General features: G+C 41.1%; 1 protein-coding gene and 1 long non-coding RNA gene across 2 annotated transcripts in view; one reads left to right on the top strand and one right to left on the bottom strand.

The window, feature by feature from the left end:
- The window catches only part of C6 (complement C6), a 33,076-nt gene extending 22,262 nt beyond the window's left edge, over positions 1-10,814 (bottom strand). The window contains exons 1-7 of the mRNA XM_030471285.1: positions 9,932-10,814; positions 8,558-8,715; positions 7,693-7,849; positions 5,208-5,352; positions 4,437-4,578; positions 3,469-3,607; positions 1,617-1,817 (exon numbers count right to left, since the gene is read on the bottom strand). Coding sequence (XP_030327145.1) covers positions 1,617-1,817; positions 3,469-3,607; positions 4,437-4,578; positions 5,208-5,352; positions 7,693-7,849; positions 8,558-8,715 — 942 coding nt within the window. The 5' untranslated portion in view covers positions 9,932-10,814. The remainder of the gene's footprint in view (positions 1-1,616; positions 1,818-3,468; positions 3,608-4,436; positions 4,579-5,207; positions 5,353-7,692; positions 7,850-8,557; positions 8,716-9,931) is intronic.
- LOC115601375 lies at positions 2,860-15,869 on the top strand. Its single transcript, XR_003989322.1, has 3 exons — positions 2,860-3,007; positions 11,821-11,825; positions 15,858-15,869. It is a non-coding gene; the product is annotated as an uncharacterized LOC115601375 (long non-coding RNA).
- Positions 15,870-20,498: the final 4,629 nt, after the last annotated feature.

Here is a 20,498-nt window from a genome sequence, read left to right as displayed (position 1 = left end):
TAGCAATTAAGTGGTTTTATTACTAGCAATTTACCTTACAGTTGTCAAACCCAGTGATTTCTATGTTAAATCCCTGAGGCACACACCAGTGTTGGAAACCCTCACTTGTAGAACAATCCGAGGAAATTGGATTCCAAAGTCTCTAGTCATTTCTGGGCACATGTTTAATCATAGTGGTAAACCCTGGTGCCTGCAGCAAGCTTGACCCATGAGTAACAGGTATTAATATAAAATATTAGTAGATCAGGGGTGATTATTCCCAAAGGAAGACTGCTCTAAATCAAATATGAGTACTTGTCCTGGGTTCAGATCAACACATTTAAAACATAGCACTACACCAGCTACTAAGAAGGAGAAAAATGACTGCTACAGCTGAACCCAGAACAGTACTCAAGTTCAGTTTTGATACACAAACAACTTCATTGACAAAAAGGAGCCAAACACAAGCTGATCTGGACTGATGTTGAAGCCAGTAGTTTTAACTGGAAATTTTCCAACAAAGCAGGGTTTCACCTGAACATGCTGATTAAGTAATCTTTTATCCCAAATATCATAAGCAGATGTGCCACAGAATCATGCCTGTCTCTGCCTGACATCACCAGAGATGGAGATGACCCCCTAGCTTTGAACTCTCAGTTTTTCAACTGTAGTTCAAGCAGTTCAACTCAATTAACTACTGCCAGAAATACTAGGAACATAGGTTAAGGGAGTGGGCACAAATTCTGATACAGAGCCTTCAGAAGCCCTTTGGAACAACAGCATGGGAATTCAGTGACAAGAAAAGGAAGAAAATAGTATGTAATAGTAATAAACTGGAGTAGTTTATGATGAAAGAATAGTAAAATAGTTTATAATGAAATATGTTACATAATATTCCAGTCCCATGGTAAGAATCTTTTGTTATGTTTAGGATAAAGAGTGGAGGTGGTCACCTAGGCTCACCTGTGCAAACAATAGCCCACCCCTTACTGCCATTAAACTATAAAAGGATACAGTCTTATAACCCACAGTATTCATCTGCATTAAAGGTGCAGAATTTTATCGGGAAAAAGTTTTCTGTTCTCAGAAACTTTTCTGTGGATGTGTTATTTCTGAGATTGTCTTTATGATCAAGTACATCTTGGCAGCCATGAGACTCCAATATGCAAGTTAGTCACCAAATCAAAAACTAATGTAGAATAATTCCCAGCATATGCATATGTACAACATTCTTGAGTGCACTTCATTTCTTTTTAGTTGTTTGCTACTGTTACTACATGGTATTCTCCCTACTTAATCTATAATTATGACAGGAAAAGGAGTGTTTTACCTGATCTGATAATTTCAAAACTATGTTAAGTCTATACTTTTTAAAATGGAATAAGTTTATGATTTCTATACTAAAACGAGCAGAGCATGTTGCATTACAGAAAGTATGTTACAACTAGGAGGATCCTGTAGTGTCAGAAGAGCTTTTTAATGTGTGATTCTAGTGGCGTAGTTGTTTCTTTGCTTACTTGTTTTTTTAAATGCAATGCCAATGCCTTGGTAAGGAAAGTTGCCATTGATGGCTCAGTTCTGAAATAAGCAGGCAGAAATAAAATCAAATGAAGAAATCTGAGGCAACATTCAGTTACCTTTATATATGAGGCTTCAACAGCTTTCTTGAAGGAGGAAGATGATGTAACTTTAACCCTTTTCTTTCTTGAGAATAAAAATGGGACACCAGAAGATCTTTGAGCACCATGAGTGGATGAACTACGTCCATGAGCACTATCACTCAGGGGAGTTAAATCATTGTAAAAATCTGATGTTACATCATCCTCTTCATCTTTTACCTGTAGATTTAGTAAATCAAAATGCATTTTCCCAAATAATAACCTGAAACAGAAGCCTATTAAGCAATGAATTCTTGATTTTTAAGGAAGAAACATGCCTGATTGAGACATGGCAGTAAGCTGAAAATTATTCTTAACATAAAAGTTGAGGCTGAGAAAGATTAATCGGTGAGGTGAATACCAGATAAGAAGTAGAATTACTAACAGGCATTTATACAAGAAAGAAAAAAAGAAATAGGCACGTAATACTTTTTTTAAAATTTTCCACCTTGTGCCCCAAAGTTTAGCAATAATTTTCAAAGTGTTTCAACAGACATTTCAAAGACTGTCAGACCTTCATGCTATGTCCCAGTCCCATGGCTTCTATACTATACAAGGCAAAGAGCTCGATGTTTTCTGTCCTTTCTTCTTAATTCACAGCCAGAGGAATGAACAGGCTTTCAGAGGAGAGTCTTAGAGCATACTTGCAGTGTTAGCATCCATGCTGCCTGATGGACTAAGGGTAGGTGGAGAGGAACTGGGAGCAAACCTGCCTGATCAAGTTTGTAAGCCTCAATGGTGCTGTTTTGCAAAGCACAAAGAAAACTTTAGAATCAGTTCACAAACTACTCATTTCCCAAAACTCAGGTGTCTGAAAGATGCAATCTGTTTTCCTTGTGTAGACTTGTTTAATGAATAGGGTTGCTAAGGAACGTGGGAGGTGAGGTGGTCCATTTTCCCACTTCCACTCTCCAAGAAGTCATATGCTTTTGCATGAAAACATACTGGAATTCGAAAAAGAAAGCCTGATCCAGTGACCCTTCTACACCAAAGGCTGTTCTAAATGTTAAAAGATACAGAAGGGCTCTCAAAGGTGAGATTCACAAACCCTTAACACTTCTGCAAATGGACATCTGCAACTTAATAAACCACACAGCTTTTAATTGACCTGGGCAAACCAAGGCTTGTTTCACCAGACTGAATATTTATGCACACAGTAATTTTTCACCATTATGGTAAAACCTACATGTTTCACAATGAGAACAATAAGGCATTGAATAATCTCTCCAAGGAAGTGGTGAATTCCCTAACACTGGGTACTTTAAAATTTGGCTGGACAGGATGCTGGGACATCTTGTCTAGACCATGCTTTTGCCAGGAAGGGTGACCAGATGATCCTTGAGGTCCCTTCCAACCTGGTATTCTATGTCGTGGCCAATCCAATTGCAGTTTCCATGGAACATATTAGAGGGTCCTTTCTTCAGTTGTTCCTGTTCAAGTAATACTAAAAACTCACAGCGCTCATGGTAAAAATCAGCAGTTCAGTTTTCACCCATTAGTTGAGCTTTTTTTGCGTCCTGCATTCTGAAGGAGCAATGTTCCTTCAGAATAGAGACATGGCCACAGCCATGAAGCAGCAAGAGAGAAGCCCAAATCAATCATGTTCACTGATACGTGTTGCAGTGAGTAAACATAGATCTGAAAGGTGTGAGTAGAGCCACACAACTGGTCAATTTATCCCATTTCCACACATCACCTGCAGAATGTCCTGGCCTTGCCAAGTTGATAAATCTTGTCCTAAACCACAAATTACTGCCTAAGACTTGAGCACATAACTTGCACTGTAACTATGGCAATGGTTTTTCAGCTAGGAGTTGCTACTTGAAAATACCTGAAAGCTGACAGCCTCCAGGTTTGCAGGAACACGGTATGATTTCCTTGTCTCATTGTGCTTCACTGTGGTGCATTGTCCTCCATTGAATGAGTTGCCAAGGACTTCTCCTCGGCTCTCTCCTGCCAGAATGTGAAATCTAAGAGAAAAATATTTCCAGAGATTAAATAATTCCAGAAAGACATAAAGACTTGAAACATTTTGTGATATATAGCTGCATTGAAGGTTTTGTAGGTTTGAACAAAATGGTATGAGCATCTGTGTTATGTTGCTGCTTTGAAAGAAGTTCCTCTACAAGAACATCTAATTCAGCTGAAAAATGCTGTAGTAGCAACCCTGTTTCCTACTTTTCATCTGTGCTTAGCCCTCTAGGTAATTTCAGTATCAGTATGAGACAGTCACTCTTAAACAGAGAATGGCTTAGGAAAATGAACAAGCAGTTCTCCATTTCTGCCACAACTGATGTTAAGTAGAGTGCACTGAGTTCGAAATCCAATTAAAAAAATGCACAACTACCTGGAACAAGCATACCTTGTTTAGGTCTTATATTGCTTAAATTAGTAGCTTGGAAGAGGTGATGGTTGGTATCATGTGAATTGAAGCATAGACAAACAAACACCTGTAAAGGAACATCCTCAAAATTCCTGAGGCACTTAGCATAACTGAGATGGAAGTTGCCAGTACGTGATGCTAAGGTTGCTGTGAGGCAGGAAGGGTAACTCAGAGAGCAGTGCTCCCTGACAGCTCTTTATCTAGTCCACCAGCTCTGCAGCGCAGGACTGGCAGATGTAGTGGGCAAGTCTTAGCCTGAAGGTTTGGCTTCATTTTTACAATTTCTTCTTAATTTTAATATGAGACATGATGTGTTTTAACGTGATACTTTCAAATGCTATTTGGGGATTATGTTTTTATATAAATTAGGGAGGTAACAATCTCAGGTTTATGAAAAATGAGCAAAGCTGACTTACCCACTGCCTATTAACTGCACACCTGGTATGCTCTCGTACTTTCTGTTACACACGGTCTTTATCCTCCTACAATTTCTTTCATCAGAGTTGTCCCCACAGTCATTTTCTCCGTTACATTCAAATTTTTTTGCAATACAGCGACCTGCACCAGAGAAACAGCATCAGCAATGCAAAGATTCAGCATGTCTGAATACAGAAAAGGGTAGTCTCTTTTTCTCCTTAGTAAAGGTGTGAACTTGCATTAGGAATTAAGAGGAAAGCAGTATAATGCATAGATTATTCCTATAAGAAACGGTTGTTTCAGTTCTGCCAGTTTTGCCTCGCTTTGAAAATGTGAAGGCTTAATTTAAGGATTAGCAAAAGGATATGAAAATAAAGCTATTTTAAGGCTAATCAGGTATATTTACATTGAAGTAAACAAGAAATACTAGAAATTTAATTTAAAAAGTGCAAATTTATATTCAGACAAACTCTATAGATATGTTTGTACCTGAAAAATTTGTGCAAAGAAATATTATTGGAACAGTGCTTCTGTCTAGCTATCATGGTCATACCAACATCCCAGGCTAGAGACTCCACTTGAATCACTTCTAGTTACAGAAGAAGCTGCTACTAATACATATGAAATCCTTAAGGACTTTTCTCTCTGCTTCTTTCCCCTGGAATTTGTGCATGGAATATACAAGACTTGGACCATCTGGACCTTTTTTGCCTCAATGTCTAATCTTTTGGCTAATTATGCAGCAATTGTGCAATGAAGATTATCTTTACCACTTTCACACTGAAATTTATTCTTGCAATCAACTTCCACTATGTTGCAGAGCTTAGTTGGGAAGCATGGGCGGGAATCCACCAGTGGTTCTGTACAGGCCTGACCCCCAAACTGGGATGGTCGCAAGAGTGTCCGGACACGAAACTGGAAGGCAGAAGAAATAAAACCAGGTTTGTGAGAGCTGGTTTTGGAGCTAAGTGCCCCCTCAGGCAGAGTCACATGTCTCAGTGTTCCTGAAGCTTTATCAAAACCAGAGTCTCAAAGGAAATCATTATTTTTGCCCTTACATCCTACCATGCCATCATCTCAGGTAAGACAGGCAGGGATCTGGAATCCAAGAGCCCCAATAGCCCTGACAGAGCACACATGATGAAGCAGTTGACAACCTGGGCTACATCACTGGAAGAATCAAAAGTTCAGTCCCTCTATGTTCAGTTTTAATGGCACAGTAGGAAATGATGTGCAACAATCTTAACAGATTTTTCATGTTCTTTATCATCTCTGTTGAAATGGAAATACTCTGACAGGGGCACGTAGTGCCATCCCCAAACCAGCTGGCTTGGCTCCCATACATGGGGCCTCTTGTCTGAAGAGCACTGGATGAAATGGGAGGACAAAAATGGTTTTCCTGAAAGTTTCTGTTACTAAATATGATTTGGGAGCAAAATCTTGAGCTCACTGGGTTTTCTTTCCCAAAGTTACTACCCTCCATGCAGAATAACAATGCTGAATAAATGCTGCTAGACAAATCACTTCAGATGCATTTTCCTCTCCAAGGGACTGGTGGTGAGACTTATCTGCATGGGACTGAACAGTTCCTCCTCTAAGAATTTTTTCCCACTGGAAAAGCACAGTTCCTTGAAGACTTCTGTTACTTCCCTCCCTGTAGACAACTCCTGGAGTCAAATAATGTGGGAAGATGTCTAGTAAAAATCAGTAATCAAATGACTATGAAGGGAGAATGTAAGGAGCAACACCAGACCACGTGAAAGCTTTTGAGCTCAACACTTACTTGTACTCCATTTGGGATCCATAACACACACTGTATTATTCGTGTGAGCTTCCACCTTTTCAGGCCTTCCCCTCACTTGGAACTTGCTTACACTAGTCTTCACACTTACTTTGGAAGTCATGTCATTCTGACAGTTGCTTATATTTATCACAAGCAGTGATCTTTATATCTTGGAGAGAAAAATGGATCAGAGTCCTCAAAAGCACGTTTTTTCTTGAAGCAGCAAATATGTTGCATCAATATTTGAAGTTAACAAAAATGAAAAATGCTTCTATATATGGGTGTGTCAGAAGCTCAGCCATTTAGGAAGACTATTACCAAAAAAAAAAGTTCAGTTGTTGAGACCAATGACCAGTTCCCCCTTTTAGCTCTTGGCTCTTGCAGCTCACTGTCTCCCACTCTCACTGTTTGTCCCTGCTCTGTTCTCATACTCTCGATCCCAGTTGCAGGATAGGAACCCCATAGGGTGGTTCACATCTCACACCTAGAGCAGCTTCTTCATGTTTTCCTTATCCTGCATGGGCATCAGAAAGTTATATATGTATGTAAAGGTAGACTTATGATATCTGACAGGTTTTTCAAGATTGCTTTTCAGGCATGGAATGGATTTCTGAAGCTGAGTAGGACATTCAAAGAGCTGTACACTATGTCTGCACAGAAATAGAGCTGCTATCACAGTTGGCCTCAAAGCTCAGACCCAGCCATGTAACCACCCCACGCAATCAGCACTCCTCTCTACTTCCTACAACCTTAAATTTGCCAGGGCTTGGTTTCTTTAGGTCAAATCCACTTGAACCTGACTTTTCACCTCTTCCTTCTCTGCCATCTCAACTCTAAGTCTACCATCAGTCAACAGACACAAGCCCAAGAGGAAAAAAAACATCCTGGGGCTTTGTTCCACAGATATTAAAGAATCCACCTCAGTTTTGTGTAGGCTTAAAAGGTTAGAGGAAAGGTGCTCTGGATTTCTTAACAGCAATCTCAAACTGATCCTGACGACCAGTCTGAGATATAGCCTGAGCGTTTCTAGCCACTGCTGGTTAGGATTTGGTGGTTAACTCTTTTTAATAGATGATTACATCCTATTTTTTTTGTCTTTTGAACATAATAGGGTGCTATCTATAAGCCAAAGATTCTGTGACTTTCTCCTGCTTAAATAGACATGCAAATTGTACAGGTTAATTTATCCTTTATGTGGAAAAATCATCTTTAATCATGACAATAGAACTTTTGAAGCAAGTTCTCATAAATGGATTTACGCTACTAAATCACATCTTTCTCCTTTGACTGGCTTATTTTAATTTACCCCCTGTTCTCTCCATCTTCTACTGTCACAATTCATAACCAATTTCTCTTGTTAACTTAAATTGTCATTTTGCAGATTAATTACCATAAAGTTGAATGTCTGAAACACAGGGATCTCTTAAGCATAATTTCTTGCATTTAACCCATATAATACATTTTCTACCTACTTGTTTTTTAATGCACGGGTCACATTCTGACCAAGGGCCAAAGTCTCCAAGCCGACAGTTGATAGGACATGTTTGCTGGTTACACGCACGAGATTCCTGCTTTGTGCACAGCTGATCACAGAAGTTTTGATTATAATATTCATCCATTCTTATTTGCCTAAAAAAATTTCACGTTATACTAGGAAGGAATCACAGATGTTTTCTAACTGTGTTTGAAGGCTGATACAGAAAATTATTTGAGTCCAATGAAAACAACTTGAGAGATAATAGGTAGTTGCAGAATGCTGATTAAAAGAAAAATCCAAATATGCCTTATGTTTACAGAGCAATTCTTTTCACTTCAAATATCCCAGAGAATACATATAGAAAGAGCCAGGATGAAAAGAGGGATTTCTCATAAGTTTAGAGTATACCACTGCATTGCATCTAATTTGGTGCTGCTGAATATTTATTTGACTTTAATAAGATTAATAAAATTAACCATACAGCGAGGAACTTTCTGTAGGCTTGCTACGCTGCAGCTCACTCCTCCCATGGCATTGCTCTGTGCTGGGCAGAGCTCCCAGAGCAGGGCATTGGGCACTGGCTCCATGCCCTTACAGGGGGCTCAACCTCACTACATGTGTTGGCAGATACAGGTTTGTTTGGAGGCACTGTAATGCTTTATATACATAATCTTGTAATTTTTGAATTTTGCAATTAAAATATAATCTATTCATCTGGCAAACTCTTGGATATGACACATTTTCTCAGTATATTATGGAAGCTGGAGTTTCAGACACAGCTCTCCCTCCCCAGAAGTGTTGGGGTTTTTTTCTCAGGGAATAAGTGGAAGCACACAAGTAATGAGATAGGTTGGCCCTACCTGTGCCTGGTCTGTGTGCCGTAATTGCAGGTTTGTGAACAGGCAGACCATGACCCCCATGGGTAATGTTCACAGTAGCACCCCTGGCTGCTCCCAATCACCAGGCTCAGCAGGATCAGGTGCATTAACATAGTCTTGTCCGTAGTGAAGGTGTCCATCTACAGCGCATGGACAGGTAACAAAATCTCAGGAAACTATCACTTACAGTTATGCCTGTATTCTTAGAGAGGTGTTTCTTCTAATTTGCAGAGTCTACAAATCTGCTTCACAATACAAAGTTGCCAAGCAATGTACCTAGAAAGGGGCAATAATGCAAGATACACTTTTATCAGTAATTTAATTAATACTTCAAGGGCCAAAAGTCTCAATGGCCTTTTTGGCAACTTATTTATCAGGAGTACTAATTATGCCTGCACATTATTTCTATTTAAGAAGTTGCTTATAAATAATTTTGAGTGTGACAAATAAAGACCTGCTATTGTTCTTCATTGCTTAGAAGTATTCTCAAAAATATTTTCTAGGGATAAGAATAAAAGCATGAGACGGCTCATAAAACATGCAAAAAAACAAACAGGAAATTAAGAGCAACAAGGCCCATCTATTACCCTGTAACCGTTTTCACATGCCTATAAATCCCCTTTGCATAAGTGTTTGCTGCAGTGAATTCTTCCTTCAGCTTTTTGTTATTCTTAGTTTTGACTAGCCTGTCCAAACTGCAAACCATCACTATTTAAAGTCCATCCAAATTTTCTATCAACAGCAGAGGACAGAACACATAGCCTATTTCTTACTGCAGTGGTCAATCAAACTTTATTTGATGAGGCAGAATGTTATAGGCAGTCTTTAGGAAGTAATAATGCTTAGTAAACTTGAAAAGCATTTTCCAAACAAACTCTTTATTCATTGATAGAATCAACATTAAATGTGATAGTCTGTTACAGTAGAACATTATCATTATTGCATTGTTTTGTTTAAAAAATGAAAAGCCAATAGTGAGTTTTAAAAGCAAAGTATTTATTTTAAAACAATACCCCAAAAGATTTCATTTTTGAAAGTTTGAAATGAAATATGCAATTATTTTCTATTTTAGGTTTTTAGCCATATATGCTATCATGATTTTTATACCTTGCTGAGAAAAATGAAATTGTGTCAAGTCAAAACTTGCTTCCTCTAGTAAAGAAAGCCAGTAAGTCTCCACACAGTTGTCGTAGTGAGAACTCAGAGCACTTTTAACACAATAGTTCATCAATGAACAGGCCTTTCAGAGATATCTAAGTATAAGCAAACCCAAAATATGGTAAAACTGAAAACAGAGAAATCAGCAGTCTAGCCAATTAACTAGGAGGAGAAGAGATATTACATCTTTTTGCTTACCTGAGTTGCTGATTTAGAAAAGAGATGAAGCCCTACAGAACAATTAATTTGTTCATTCCTTCACTGTACTATGTATAGAAAAGCACTGTTTATTCTCATCTGTGAGCAAAACTGCAACCAATCAATACATCAGAAGCATATCAACAGCCATTAAAATGTACTCACATGAGAGATTAATCCAACATTTTCAAGGAAAAAAAAAACCAACCACAAAACACTTCCCTATATGCCTTGTAATCCGTGTGCATTGAAGCTAACAAAAAAGCTTCCTTATTAATTTATTGTAAGACTGTTAGCTGCAAAGTCAGTCAACTTAGCAGACTGGTGTGACTTTGGCATGGTTTCCTGCAGTTTCTTATGTGAAAGTTTGGAGGTTTGTTTGGTTTGGTTATCCATTAATGAAGGCAGACATAGTCTAGTGGCAGAAATGGTCAGAACAAAACTGCCTCTCCACCAGCACTCCAAGAGAGACATGTTCTATAAAATTGTGGAGAAATAGCAATTTGTAAATATAGCTGCCCATCAGGAGCTGAGAGGAATAAAAATACCTCTGCATTAGTCCATAATAGCTCAATGTATACTGCAGGTCTCCTTGTGCTGTCAAATAGAGCTGCACAACCTCTCTGCTCTCTCTTCCAGTCTGAAGGCAAGAAAGAATCTGGTAAGGTGGCACATGTTCATAATTCATTATTGCTTTTTCTAGGAAACAGATAAAAATACCTGTCTGCTGCTTCACCCTCTCTGCAAATATGCGGCACCCAGAGAAAATAAAATCCAAAATACATTTGAGGTTATATGCAGCTCTTTGGCTTCTGCCCTCTGTGGTGAGCTTTGGGAACACAGTGACGCTGGGCAAGTGCAGCCAGCAGACGACGGCTGCTGAGAGCCTCTTCCCTGCAACACGAGCACTATCCGGAGACTGAAGCCCTAGGGCAGGAATTAAAATAGAAAGTGAGAGAACACACCCATGCAGAACAGAAACAGCAGTGAGAAGCACAAACCAGGGAAGTGGATTGCCCTAGGAAAAGTAATCAGTGCCTGGAATACGACCCCAAACCTCCCAAATACCCAGCGTGCACCCTACCCAGAGAGCAATGCTGCACTGAATCCCTCTTCACTTCAGCAGACTGGCAGAAACATGTCAAGATGTCAGAGTTTTCAAAACAAATTTCCCAATTTGTTGGGATCCACAGTCATATATATCCTTGAAAAAGAAAAACAACTCAGAGCTTCCTGCATAGCTTCATTTTCCAGTTGCCTTTGCAGTTTGTTGGTTTTTTATTCTTTTTATTCTGAGTTTGGCCAAGGAAGTGCTGTTACACAACTTGAGGACACAATTAGCAACCTGATGTTCTGCCAGACCTTTATTACATTGCGTAAACTTGTCATAAGAAATAAAAATAGTCATCACTCTGGCGCCATGGTTGCTTCTGAGTGGGATTTGTAAAGTTAAGTGAAAAATATTGGCATCTACATTCCAGTGAGCATCTCCTAAACCTCAGCACTCTCAGCTCACCAAGGGCAGCCCTTTAGCCACAGTGGGACCCCAAACAGGAGATGCCTGGCTTCTCCCAGGCTTATAGAATCAAACCACATCTGTGAGCTGCAGATCAGTGTTCATAGTCATATAACTCAGATAGCTAAAAGCTTCTAGCTGAGGAACTACTTTTACACTTTTGCTTAACAGGAATACAAGGAATTACTAAAAATATTTATGAATTTTAAATTTATTACAAGTAAAGGATGCTTCATGCAGTCTACCACAGTCTGTGCCATTCACAATCAGAGAACAAGCTAGCAGAGAAACACCACAGTTAGCATCAACAGAGAAATGTTAGGTGGAGACTGGCACTGGTGGACCTTGCACCAAAGTCAGGGCTTGAGAACAGTGTGAGTGCATCCATATTGAATCCTTAGTTGGGGGTTCATGTGAACTTAACTCAGTTGCCTGAAGCTGGTGGGCAACAGGAGGTTGTCAGGTCATCTGCAAGCAGGTGAGCTGATCAAAAGCACGAAGGATCTGGATCAGGACAAAGCTAGCAGTCTTGTAACCAAAGTGACTACAGAAGCTTTTCCCAAGTGTGGCATCTCACCTTGTGACACTGCAGGGTTGCTCTCCATATATATACCTCAGTTCCTTACAGGCTTGGTCTGTAGGATATTCTCAGAGCAACCTCACTTTCTTCTGCCGTAACTGGAAATCAGCACTTCCACATGTGCATCCTTGCCTTATACCTTTCCTCATGATCTTTTAGATGTATGAGAAATCAAATCAGTCTGCTTAGAGATACAAGCAGTTAGAAATTTAATCAGCAATATGGCAAGTGATGGCTTATGCAGAAGGTGCCTATAAGAACTGATTTTCACAGGGAAAAACATCAGCACCAAAACACGCTCTTCCAATGGACTACAGTCTTGCAGGCATTCATACTCGTATGATGGGGTGCCATATCAAGTCTCTGTTCACAGCTCTGGTGCAGTATTCCCCGAAGACCAAAGCATTGCCACTGAAATAAAATTGAGAGCAAGCCAGAGAGATCAGTGTGGAAGTGCATTCCATTTTACAACACTCAGACTTTGGGAGTGTCTGTTCACATATTTGTCCCCTCAATTTCATTATTTCTAGAGGAAATATTTCTCCAGCAAAACAAACATAACATCCCTTCGTATCTGCTGCATTGTGTTTATAAAAGATCATTTTTCAAAGAATGGAGAAATGTTATCTCAAAGGGAGAGAAGAAATCCAGTAAGTATAGTGCGTATTCTGCCTGAGATTGTAGCATTTCTAGCTGGGTTTCACAAGGTCACGCCTCATCTATTTCATCTTATATCAAATTCCTCCTACTCAGAAAAACCATATTATCCTCCCAAGTCAACCTCTAACCCCTCTCTGAGAGCAGCCTCTGCTTGCATTCCAAAGCTCTGCTCAAGGGAGAAACTCTAGAACTGTAAAAAGGAAAGAACAGAAGGAAGGGGACAAACACCACAACATTTTCTGAGAGATAAGCAAAACAGAAGTCAAACAGCTCTTCGATTAAGTGGCATCCCCTGGTGCTTTCCAGATCCCCAAGGTGCAGAGGCAGGAAAAACCATTCATCCTGTCCCATAAAATTCACAACTGCGAGCTGTTGCGACCTGCCTGTAGTTCGTTGGACGATGAATAGCAAGAGTTTACTGAATTGCGCCCCTCAGCTCACGTAGATCTTGCAGACATGGCTTCAGCTGTCTGCTCTTTGACAACATCTGGAGTTTTAAGAGCATAAACTAATAACATTCATTAGGGACTTTTTTTTTCCCCGCCTGAAAATCTTCCTGAAAACACAGTACAGGAGAAATCTCTGCTACCTACATGACAGATTAATATAAAGCTGGACTAGGAGGAAAACTTTGCACATAGTTCAGTAATTCAGTGAGGTATCTTTCTTCCTCTTTACAATTTTACCACCCTGCATGCCATCCATGAGAAGGGATATTGAAACAAAAAAAGGAAGGCACCTTTAAGCACGAAAGGCCATCTGAATGGCTTCGATACTGAGCTGTTCTGACGTATCCTGTGGCAATAAGAAAAGTCAACCATAAAATATCTTATTTACTCTGTCCATCACCATGCTGTCTGATGACGGGGGTGGCACTGCCCCTGGCACTGCACAGCATTGGCAGGAATCTTCGCCTGCGGCCGGGTGCCCGTCGCCTGTACTCGGCTTCACTGGGAAACCCACACCACTGCCTCCTCCCTGGCTGCCACCGTGGATCTGAAGGAGCTATAGGATCAAAGAGCAGAGGCAGAAGCTTTGAGAAGAGGGGTTGTAGCATCACTAAGAGTGCTGTGAAACAGCTGCACCTGTGGAGAAAAACAATTTCTGTCCAAGGACTGTGTTAGCAGATTCAGATTTGATACTGCAGGATTTGAGATCGTTGAGTTGCAGCTGCCCTCTCCAGCTGCTTTGTTGAATGAACAGTCAGGCATTCCCTCTCCTATACAGGATTTTCTGGTTCTCAACTTCAATCAACAAACTGGAAGTATTTTGCTGCACCAGTAGCAGGCCAGTACTTAGGACTTCATTGTGGCGGGAGTCAGATTCAAGGCCACCACAGGGCAGCAGCAAGCAAAACCAGCCACTGCTTCTGAAAACATGTTCAAGTGGCTTTGCTCCAGATCAGGCACATTTCGGGGTGTTTAGCTCTGAAAAAGCACGTTCACTGCTTGCATCACCAGGAAGACCTAGCACGAGCCTTGTTTGCTGAGCCTCAGCCCTGTTCTTTGCACGACATGGTAACAGGTGAGCTGGAGCCAAGGAGGGAAAGCCCAACTCAGCACTTTCCTTAGTTTCCCTGCTTTCAGGCTACTATTTTGTCACTTTTTCATCCCATAGATCGCTCAAAAATTAAATTAAGACTTTTCACCTTTAGAGATTACATTGGCTTTCGTCCCCATTAACACCCAGCTCTAATGGACTGAAGCACAACCACAGATTATCCAAGCACAGCTACAGCACAGGCGCATCCCCCTGAAGCAGCAAAAGCACCTCTTCTGCCAGGGACTGAAATGCTTTTAAGTCGATTTTATCTACCACACAGTGGAAAAGAACAAAATTCTGGGGAACTAAATCCCAGTTTCCACGATTGCAGGGCACCTTACCAGCAGAGGAGAGGACAAGGAACCAACCAGAAATGTTGCAAACAGGCATTAACTCAGCATTCAGCCACCACATCTCCATGTGAAGGGTGCATGAAAAGTCAACCACACATTGCACAGTACCTTGATTGCCAAATCAGCCACCAAGGAAGGAGGAAGCAGCACCTGAATGAAGAGAGTCTGAGCTGATCTATCTCAGAAAAGTCACGCATCCTCCATTACATGAGCTGCAACACAAAACACCAGGATCCCTCCTACCTCACAGTAAGCCACCACTGCAAAATTTATGGGGAAGGAGGCCAGAAAGCACCTGGAGCTAGCTGGTGATTTGGGTACACAGCTGGAAGGAGGATGCATGAGCTGGGCTGCCTGATCCACACCTTGTATTAGCCCAGGTGAACACTACTTTACCTTTTCACATTTTTCAGAATTAAAAGAGCTATCATTAAGTAGCTACCATTCAAGCTGCTTTTATGTTGAAGAATTTGTATCTAAAGCATGCCAACTATATGAAACAAGTGATTCATTTAATTATTTTGCTTCCTGGTAAACACTTCACAAGTACTTATGAGATGGCATCATTAGTGACCAGTAAAATTTACTCTGATCATTATTTTTATAAGAGACTGGTGGAAATGTTTGTCAAAATTTTAATGGAAATTGCCTTTTTAATATTTTTCATAGAAAATACCTACTTCCCCCTGGTTTTTTTTAAATGTGAAAACTTGCATCTAAGATGAATAGTATTTTTAAAAGAGGAGGGTTTTTTCCTTTTTTTTCCTCTTCCCAAGAAAAAGTAGAAATTTTCACTTGAAAAATGCTTGAAATTAATTTGAAAAATATGGACATGTTTTTCCACTGCCTTGCATTTTTTCCCCCCACATTTCTCTCTGCTGAATAGATCTAATCTCTGGTGCGCCCAGAAAAACCTGAATCACACATGTACACAGCCCCCTTCTGACAACCCTGTGAGTGCTTAAATTAAGGTGATCAAGCTTGACAAGAAGAAATCACAGAGCAGGATTTCCTCAGTAGCATTATCTGTCTGTTTTTCGTGCATCGAAATAAAATAAGACTTAAAACAAATCTGCAAGAATTCTGAGAAAAAATTATCTCCTAAAAGATGCACCAGCAGATGTCTCTTTGGGCTTTGAAGGGGTCAGAAATCAGCTGGAACTGCCAAAACTGAAACCCATTAGCCTCTTATGATGCCAAAAATGTGCCCCTTCCCCATACTGGTTGTAATAGTTAACTGCCGGTACAGGGACTCTGTACTCTTGGGTCAGGCAGTCTGTAATGCTGCTTTTGCCTCCTGCAGTCGGAAACCTGTACACATTCCCTGAGGCATGTCCATGGGGAGAACAGCATTTTCTGTTCACAATATCTCTATTTTATATGCAGAGTAGGCACCCTTGGTTCCATAGGCACAAGCAGCATCTTGGGGGAGCCCTTTTCCACCACCCCTGCACAGGCTGCCTGGAGAAATTTATATTTTACACATCTTATAATTTAAGTTATAATTGTATTAATTTATATTAAGGGTATGATTCATACTACATATTTATACAATTTCTGATTTCTATAAGCACACAATTTACTGAATGTTGTGGTTTAAGCCCAGCTGGTAACTGAGAACCATGCAGCTGCTTGCTCACTCTCTCCCTTCTTTCACCCCTCTGTAAAGGACAAGTTACAAAGTATGGTTGGGTGCCCTTTTTCACTTAGCAGGATCTTAAAGGGCAAGTTTCCCCTATGCAATCCAAACGAGATATGTGACTTCCTTCATAGAAGTGAGTGGTTTTTGCTTCAGCGAGGCTTTTAAAGACTTCCCAGATTACCACAGGACCCCCCAGCCCACGCAGAGATGAATGCAGGAAAGGGATGGCAGGTTTTTGGCTCCACATTCTCATTCTGCTTCATCTACCTGACAGTGGGATCCTGGCCTATGGCTGGACCATCGGTATTGCTGCACGTGGGCTGGCATCTCCACTTTGTCCTACACCAGTCATCTATCACATGGCAGTGGGATACCACAATCTCCCATTTGCAGTTGCCTCCAAAATTACTCCCAGTCACTGTTTAAGTCACTGAGCAAACTGACTCACTAGTGGTACCCATAGGACTGGAGCATTGGAGTGAGAGGTGGATGTTGAGGTCTGAGGCAGCAAATAGGGCTGCCTATTCAGGAGATTCAGGATCTCTGAAACATCACTCAGCAAGTCATGCTGGAAGCTGCATCGGAGTTTAATTCTTCTATGAGAAATGATAGTACTTCTAGAGAGCTAGCAAACAGGAGCGGCAACCGAGCTACGAGGCATTTGTACCCCTTAGTTGAGCATGTATTCTAGACAAAAAAAAGGAGAAAATACTTGTCATTTCATGTAACAAATACTTGCAGCTGTATCAGTGTTTGATGCAGATGGTGATACCATGAGTACCTGTCAGCATACCTAGAGTTCAGGAGACAGTAGCTTGAGCCACAGCTGATTTACCTGACTTTTACTGGGGCAACTGCTCCCTGTCTGCAACAAGGGAGCTGGGCTGCACATCACCTGCCTATGGGCTTTGGAAACTCCCAGGGAACCAACTCTCAAAAACTGACCCAACTCATGGAAAATATTTGGAGAAAAGGCAGAGCCATCTGCTGTACTGGGCTTTCTTGCATCAGGAAGGTCTAGTAATGTGCATACATAGGGCAAACACTAGAAAATTAAATTTTCCTTTACAGGTTCCATAGACTGATTTCAATTTGCTTCCAGCCAGCTTACTGGTAGGTCTCAACTTCCTGAAAGAGATAACATGGTGCTGAAGGTAGGGAGATAAGATCCTGCCTGATAGAAAAAAGGATAGAAAAAGACTCAAAAGGAGATATGTGAATAAGGATCCCTGATAAGCAATGGTATTTGCTACCAAAAAGTTTGATAAACGTCAATCAAAACATCTAGTAATCACTTTGTTTGATTAAATCAGAACCTGAAAGTCACCCCACAGGAAAAGGTGAAAAGAACTGGGTGCATTCCTAATTGCCACTCCTGTCCCAGCATTCCCATTCCCAGCTCAGCTTCTGCAAAAAAGAGATGATCCTCTGGCTCCTTCTGAAGTCCTCGGGCAATTTCTCTTTCTCTAAACAATCACAGTCAGCCTTGTCCTTTACTGGGCTGGGATTGGTAGCAGGATCCCTGGAGCAGAAGGACCCTGCTGCCTCTGTGTATGTGGTGCTGTGGTACTCCTTTTCCTGTAATACAGCCTTAGCAACCTTCACATAAGTGAACCTGAGCCAGCACTATTGTGCTGGGCTTGAGCGGTTGAGAGTGATGTGATTTAAAAGGTATATACATGATTTATATGCTTATATATATTATATACATGTACTGAAAAGATACCAGATCTAGATATGTAGATGGCACCAACTCCTTTTGTTCCTTCACTTGCCTGCGTAACATAAATCCCAGAGTATGCTGGGGAAACCCAAAGGCTTTAGGGAGTTTGTGCTGGAGGAGATTGACACAGTGAGGATTACCAGTGCAAATACAGTCTGCAAGGCTTTGTTCATCAGCTCAGGCTCAGAGTAATTCCATGGCTGGCAGTGGATGAGGGCAGAAAAGATGTTTTTTTAGCATAACTGCTGTTGCTCAGGGGCAACATGGTTGTGCTTGGCTCTTGCTGCACCAGGGAGCTGTGGCTCTTGGCTGTGTACAGCCATTCTGCAGTCAAAAGTAGACTTAGGGCTGGGTGGTTTCCTCCTCATTCAGATATTTCTCAGGTTGGTAAAGTCCAGCACAAGAGAGAGGCATGGGCTGATGCCAGTTTGGCATTCATTAAAGTCCTTTTTGCCAGTGCTTTGTCCACAAAACCTGGCATGTTTATGGGGAGAGGTTCATGAAGTCCACCACAGGAGCAATCACCCAACTGGGAACTGCACCAATTGCTGCTGGAAATGAACTCCTGGATGGGTTTGAGAGCAGAATTATTCTCCATGATTCTGTGCGTGTGCCTTACAGACTGCATTGGTGCCCGGTACAGAAAGAGAAAAGAAACAAGAGTGGCATATCTCATCTTATTTGAGAGAGTTTATGTAGCACTTTAATGCTAAGGACAGAAATGAACAAAGCCTAGGAAGGAAAAAGGATTTTCGTTACTGCTGTGTACATTTTTCACATCATAAAGGCCCTGTGCTACAGGAAAGAACAGTCCTGCAGCACTGGTATGTGTGAATGACTTTATACCCCCGAACAGGCTTTTTAAGGGACTTAAATTCAAAGCAATTAACGTACGGAATTGCACAACCATTAGCAAAATTCCTGCAGCTTTACCGCAGGCAAACTTCACCACTAGGGGGCACCCACAGACAAGGCTTTTTAGAGCTTGGCGGTGTTAAACTACAAATATAAAATAGAGAATGCATTTAAAACTGACACAATAAATACTTTAAATTTCGATTTTTTCAAAACTGCCCACTGAGAAACTAGATGAATCACAAGTAATAGGGAAAGAGATTTGAATTTATTTGATCACTAGGCAAGGTCTGTAAATTGATACCAATTGAGAGCTCTGCTGATTCATCTCTGCAACTCGTGGGTATTTTTTTCCAAGTTTCTGTATGATTGGTAACTTCATCACAGTAAACAACCCCAAATACCGGGCACTGAAGGAGTCTTTCTTCACCAGATATGAACTTTCTGGGTCAAACACAAAGTACATTACAGAGCCAAGAGAACAAACAGCTTGTTTTTTTCCGTGTCAAATCAGGATCAGAGGTTTCTGACAGTGTTTGGTAGTGACTCAGGGACAGAAGGAGCAAATTCAGAGTTCAATTCAAATCCCAGGCTACACAGCAGAACCGACTGATAAGAAATCATTGCTAACAGCTCACCTTGTGTATCTTCAGTTCCTCTTCCTCTGATCAGAAGCACAACTGTATGTCGTCCTTATCCTCTCTGACTAAGCTGGACACAAAACACCAGTATGTCTGTGCAGAGTGGTGTGATATGAAGGACAATGTCAGACTGTGTTGTGAATCTCTCTGGCCATTCTGCTTTTAACTATAAACCCCATCAGCCACGTTCCATGGAGACATTCAGGAGCCTCAGGACATTGAAACAAAGGTAAGGCTCAGGTCAACACAACCATGACTCCTAAATGGCTTTGTGAATAAAGACCAACTGTACCAATAATGAAAGATTTCACATCTTCTGCTTCTAAGACTAGAAGTTGGGATTTACCTTGATTATTCAGTGACTCAGGAGCACCCAAGTTGCAGCTCTTCCTAATCTTCACTTTCCCCAACAACCAGGACGCGCACTTGTAATAGTGCCATCCATTTGCAAAGCAGCTCTGACATACCTCACACTGAAATTGAATTGAGAACAGTAGGTGCATATCTGAGTTATGCTTGATATGTTCAGCAAAGCGGGATAGGAGAAACTATACTGAGAGTGAGACTTGAGGGTTGCTGGTCATTGTATGGGCTGTACAATGGAGTAGAGAAATCATTTCCTATGCAAATAGAAGATGCTTCCCTTTAGTATCAGACAACTATCCTAACTATCATATCTTAGAGACCTGGTTTCTGACCTCCCAAACAGTCATACCACCCATCTAAAGGCTGGGTCTCCAAAATTCCCCTCAAGCCACACACTTCGTGGAACAGCCAAGGTTTGGTGGGCGGCAGGGTTGTGTGAAAAGGGTTCCAAGCTGTAAGGGGTCCCAAGGCCTCTGCTGCAACTCTGCCATGCTTTGATCAGTGATATTTCTGAGCAGACCTAAAAATCAAACCGTGGCTCTTGCTAGCTGAGATGCAAATGCTGAACACCAGGGCTCATGAAAACTGATGCATGGAAAGCTTTTCCTCTGGCTGGCTGGTACATACATGACCCAGCCTCTTTGCCTTTGCATTGGACAGCAATGTTGACTACTCGAGTTGAAGATCAG

This window comes from Strigops habroptila, chromosome Z, assembly GCF_004027225.2.
Source record: "Strigops habroptila isolate Jane chromosome Z, bStrHab1.2.pri, whole genome shotgun sequence".
NCBI lineage: Eukaryota > Metazoa > Chordata > Aves > Psittaciformes > Psittacidae > Strigops > Strigops habroptila.
Note: the sequence above shows the minus strand (reverse complement) of the source record. Positions and strands in the feature narration are given on the sequence as shown.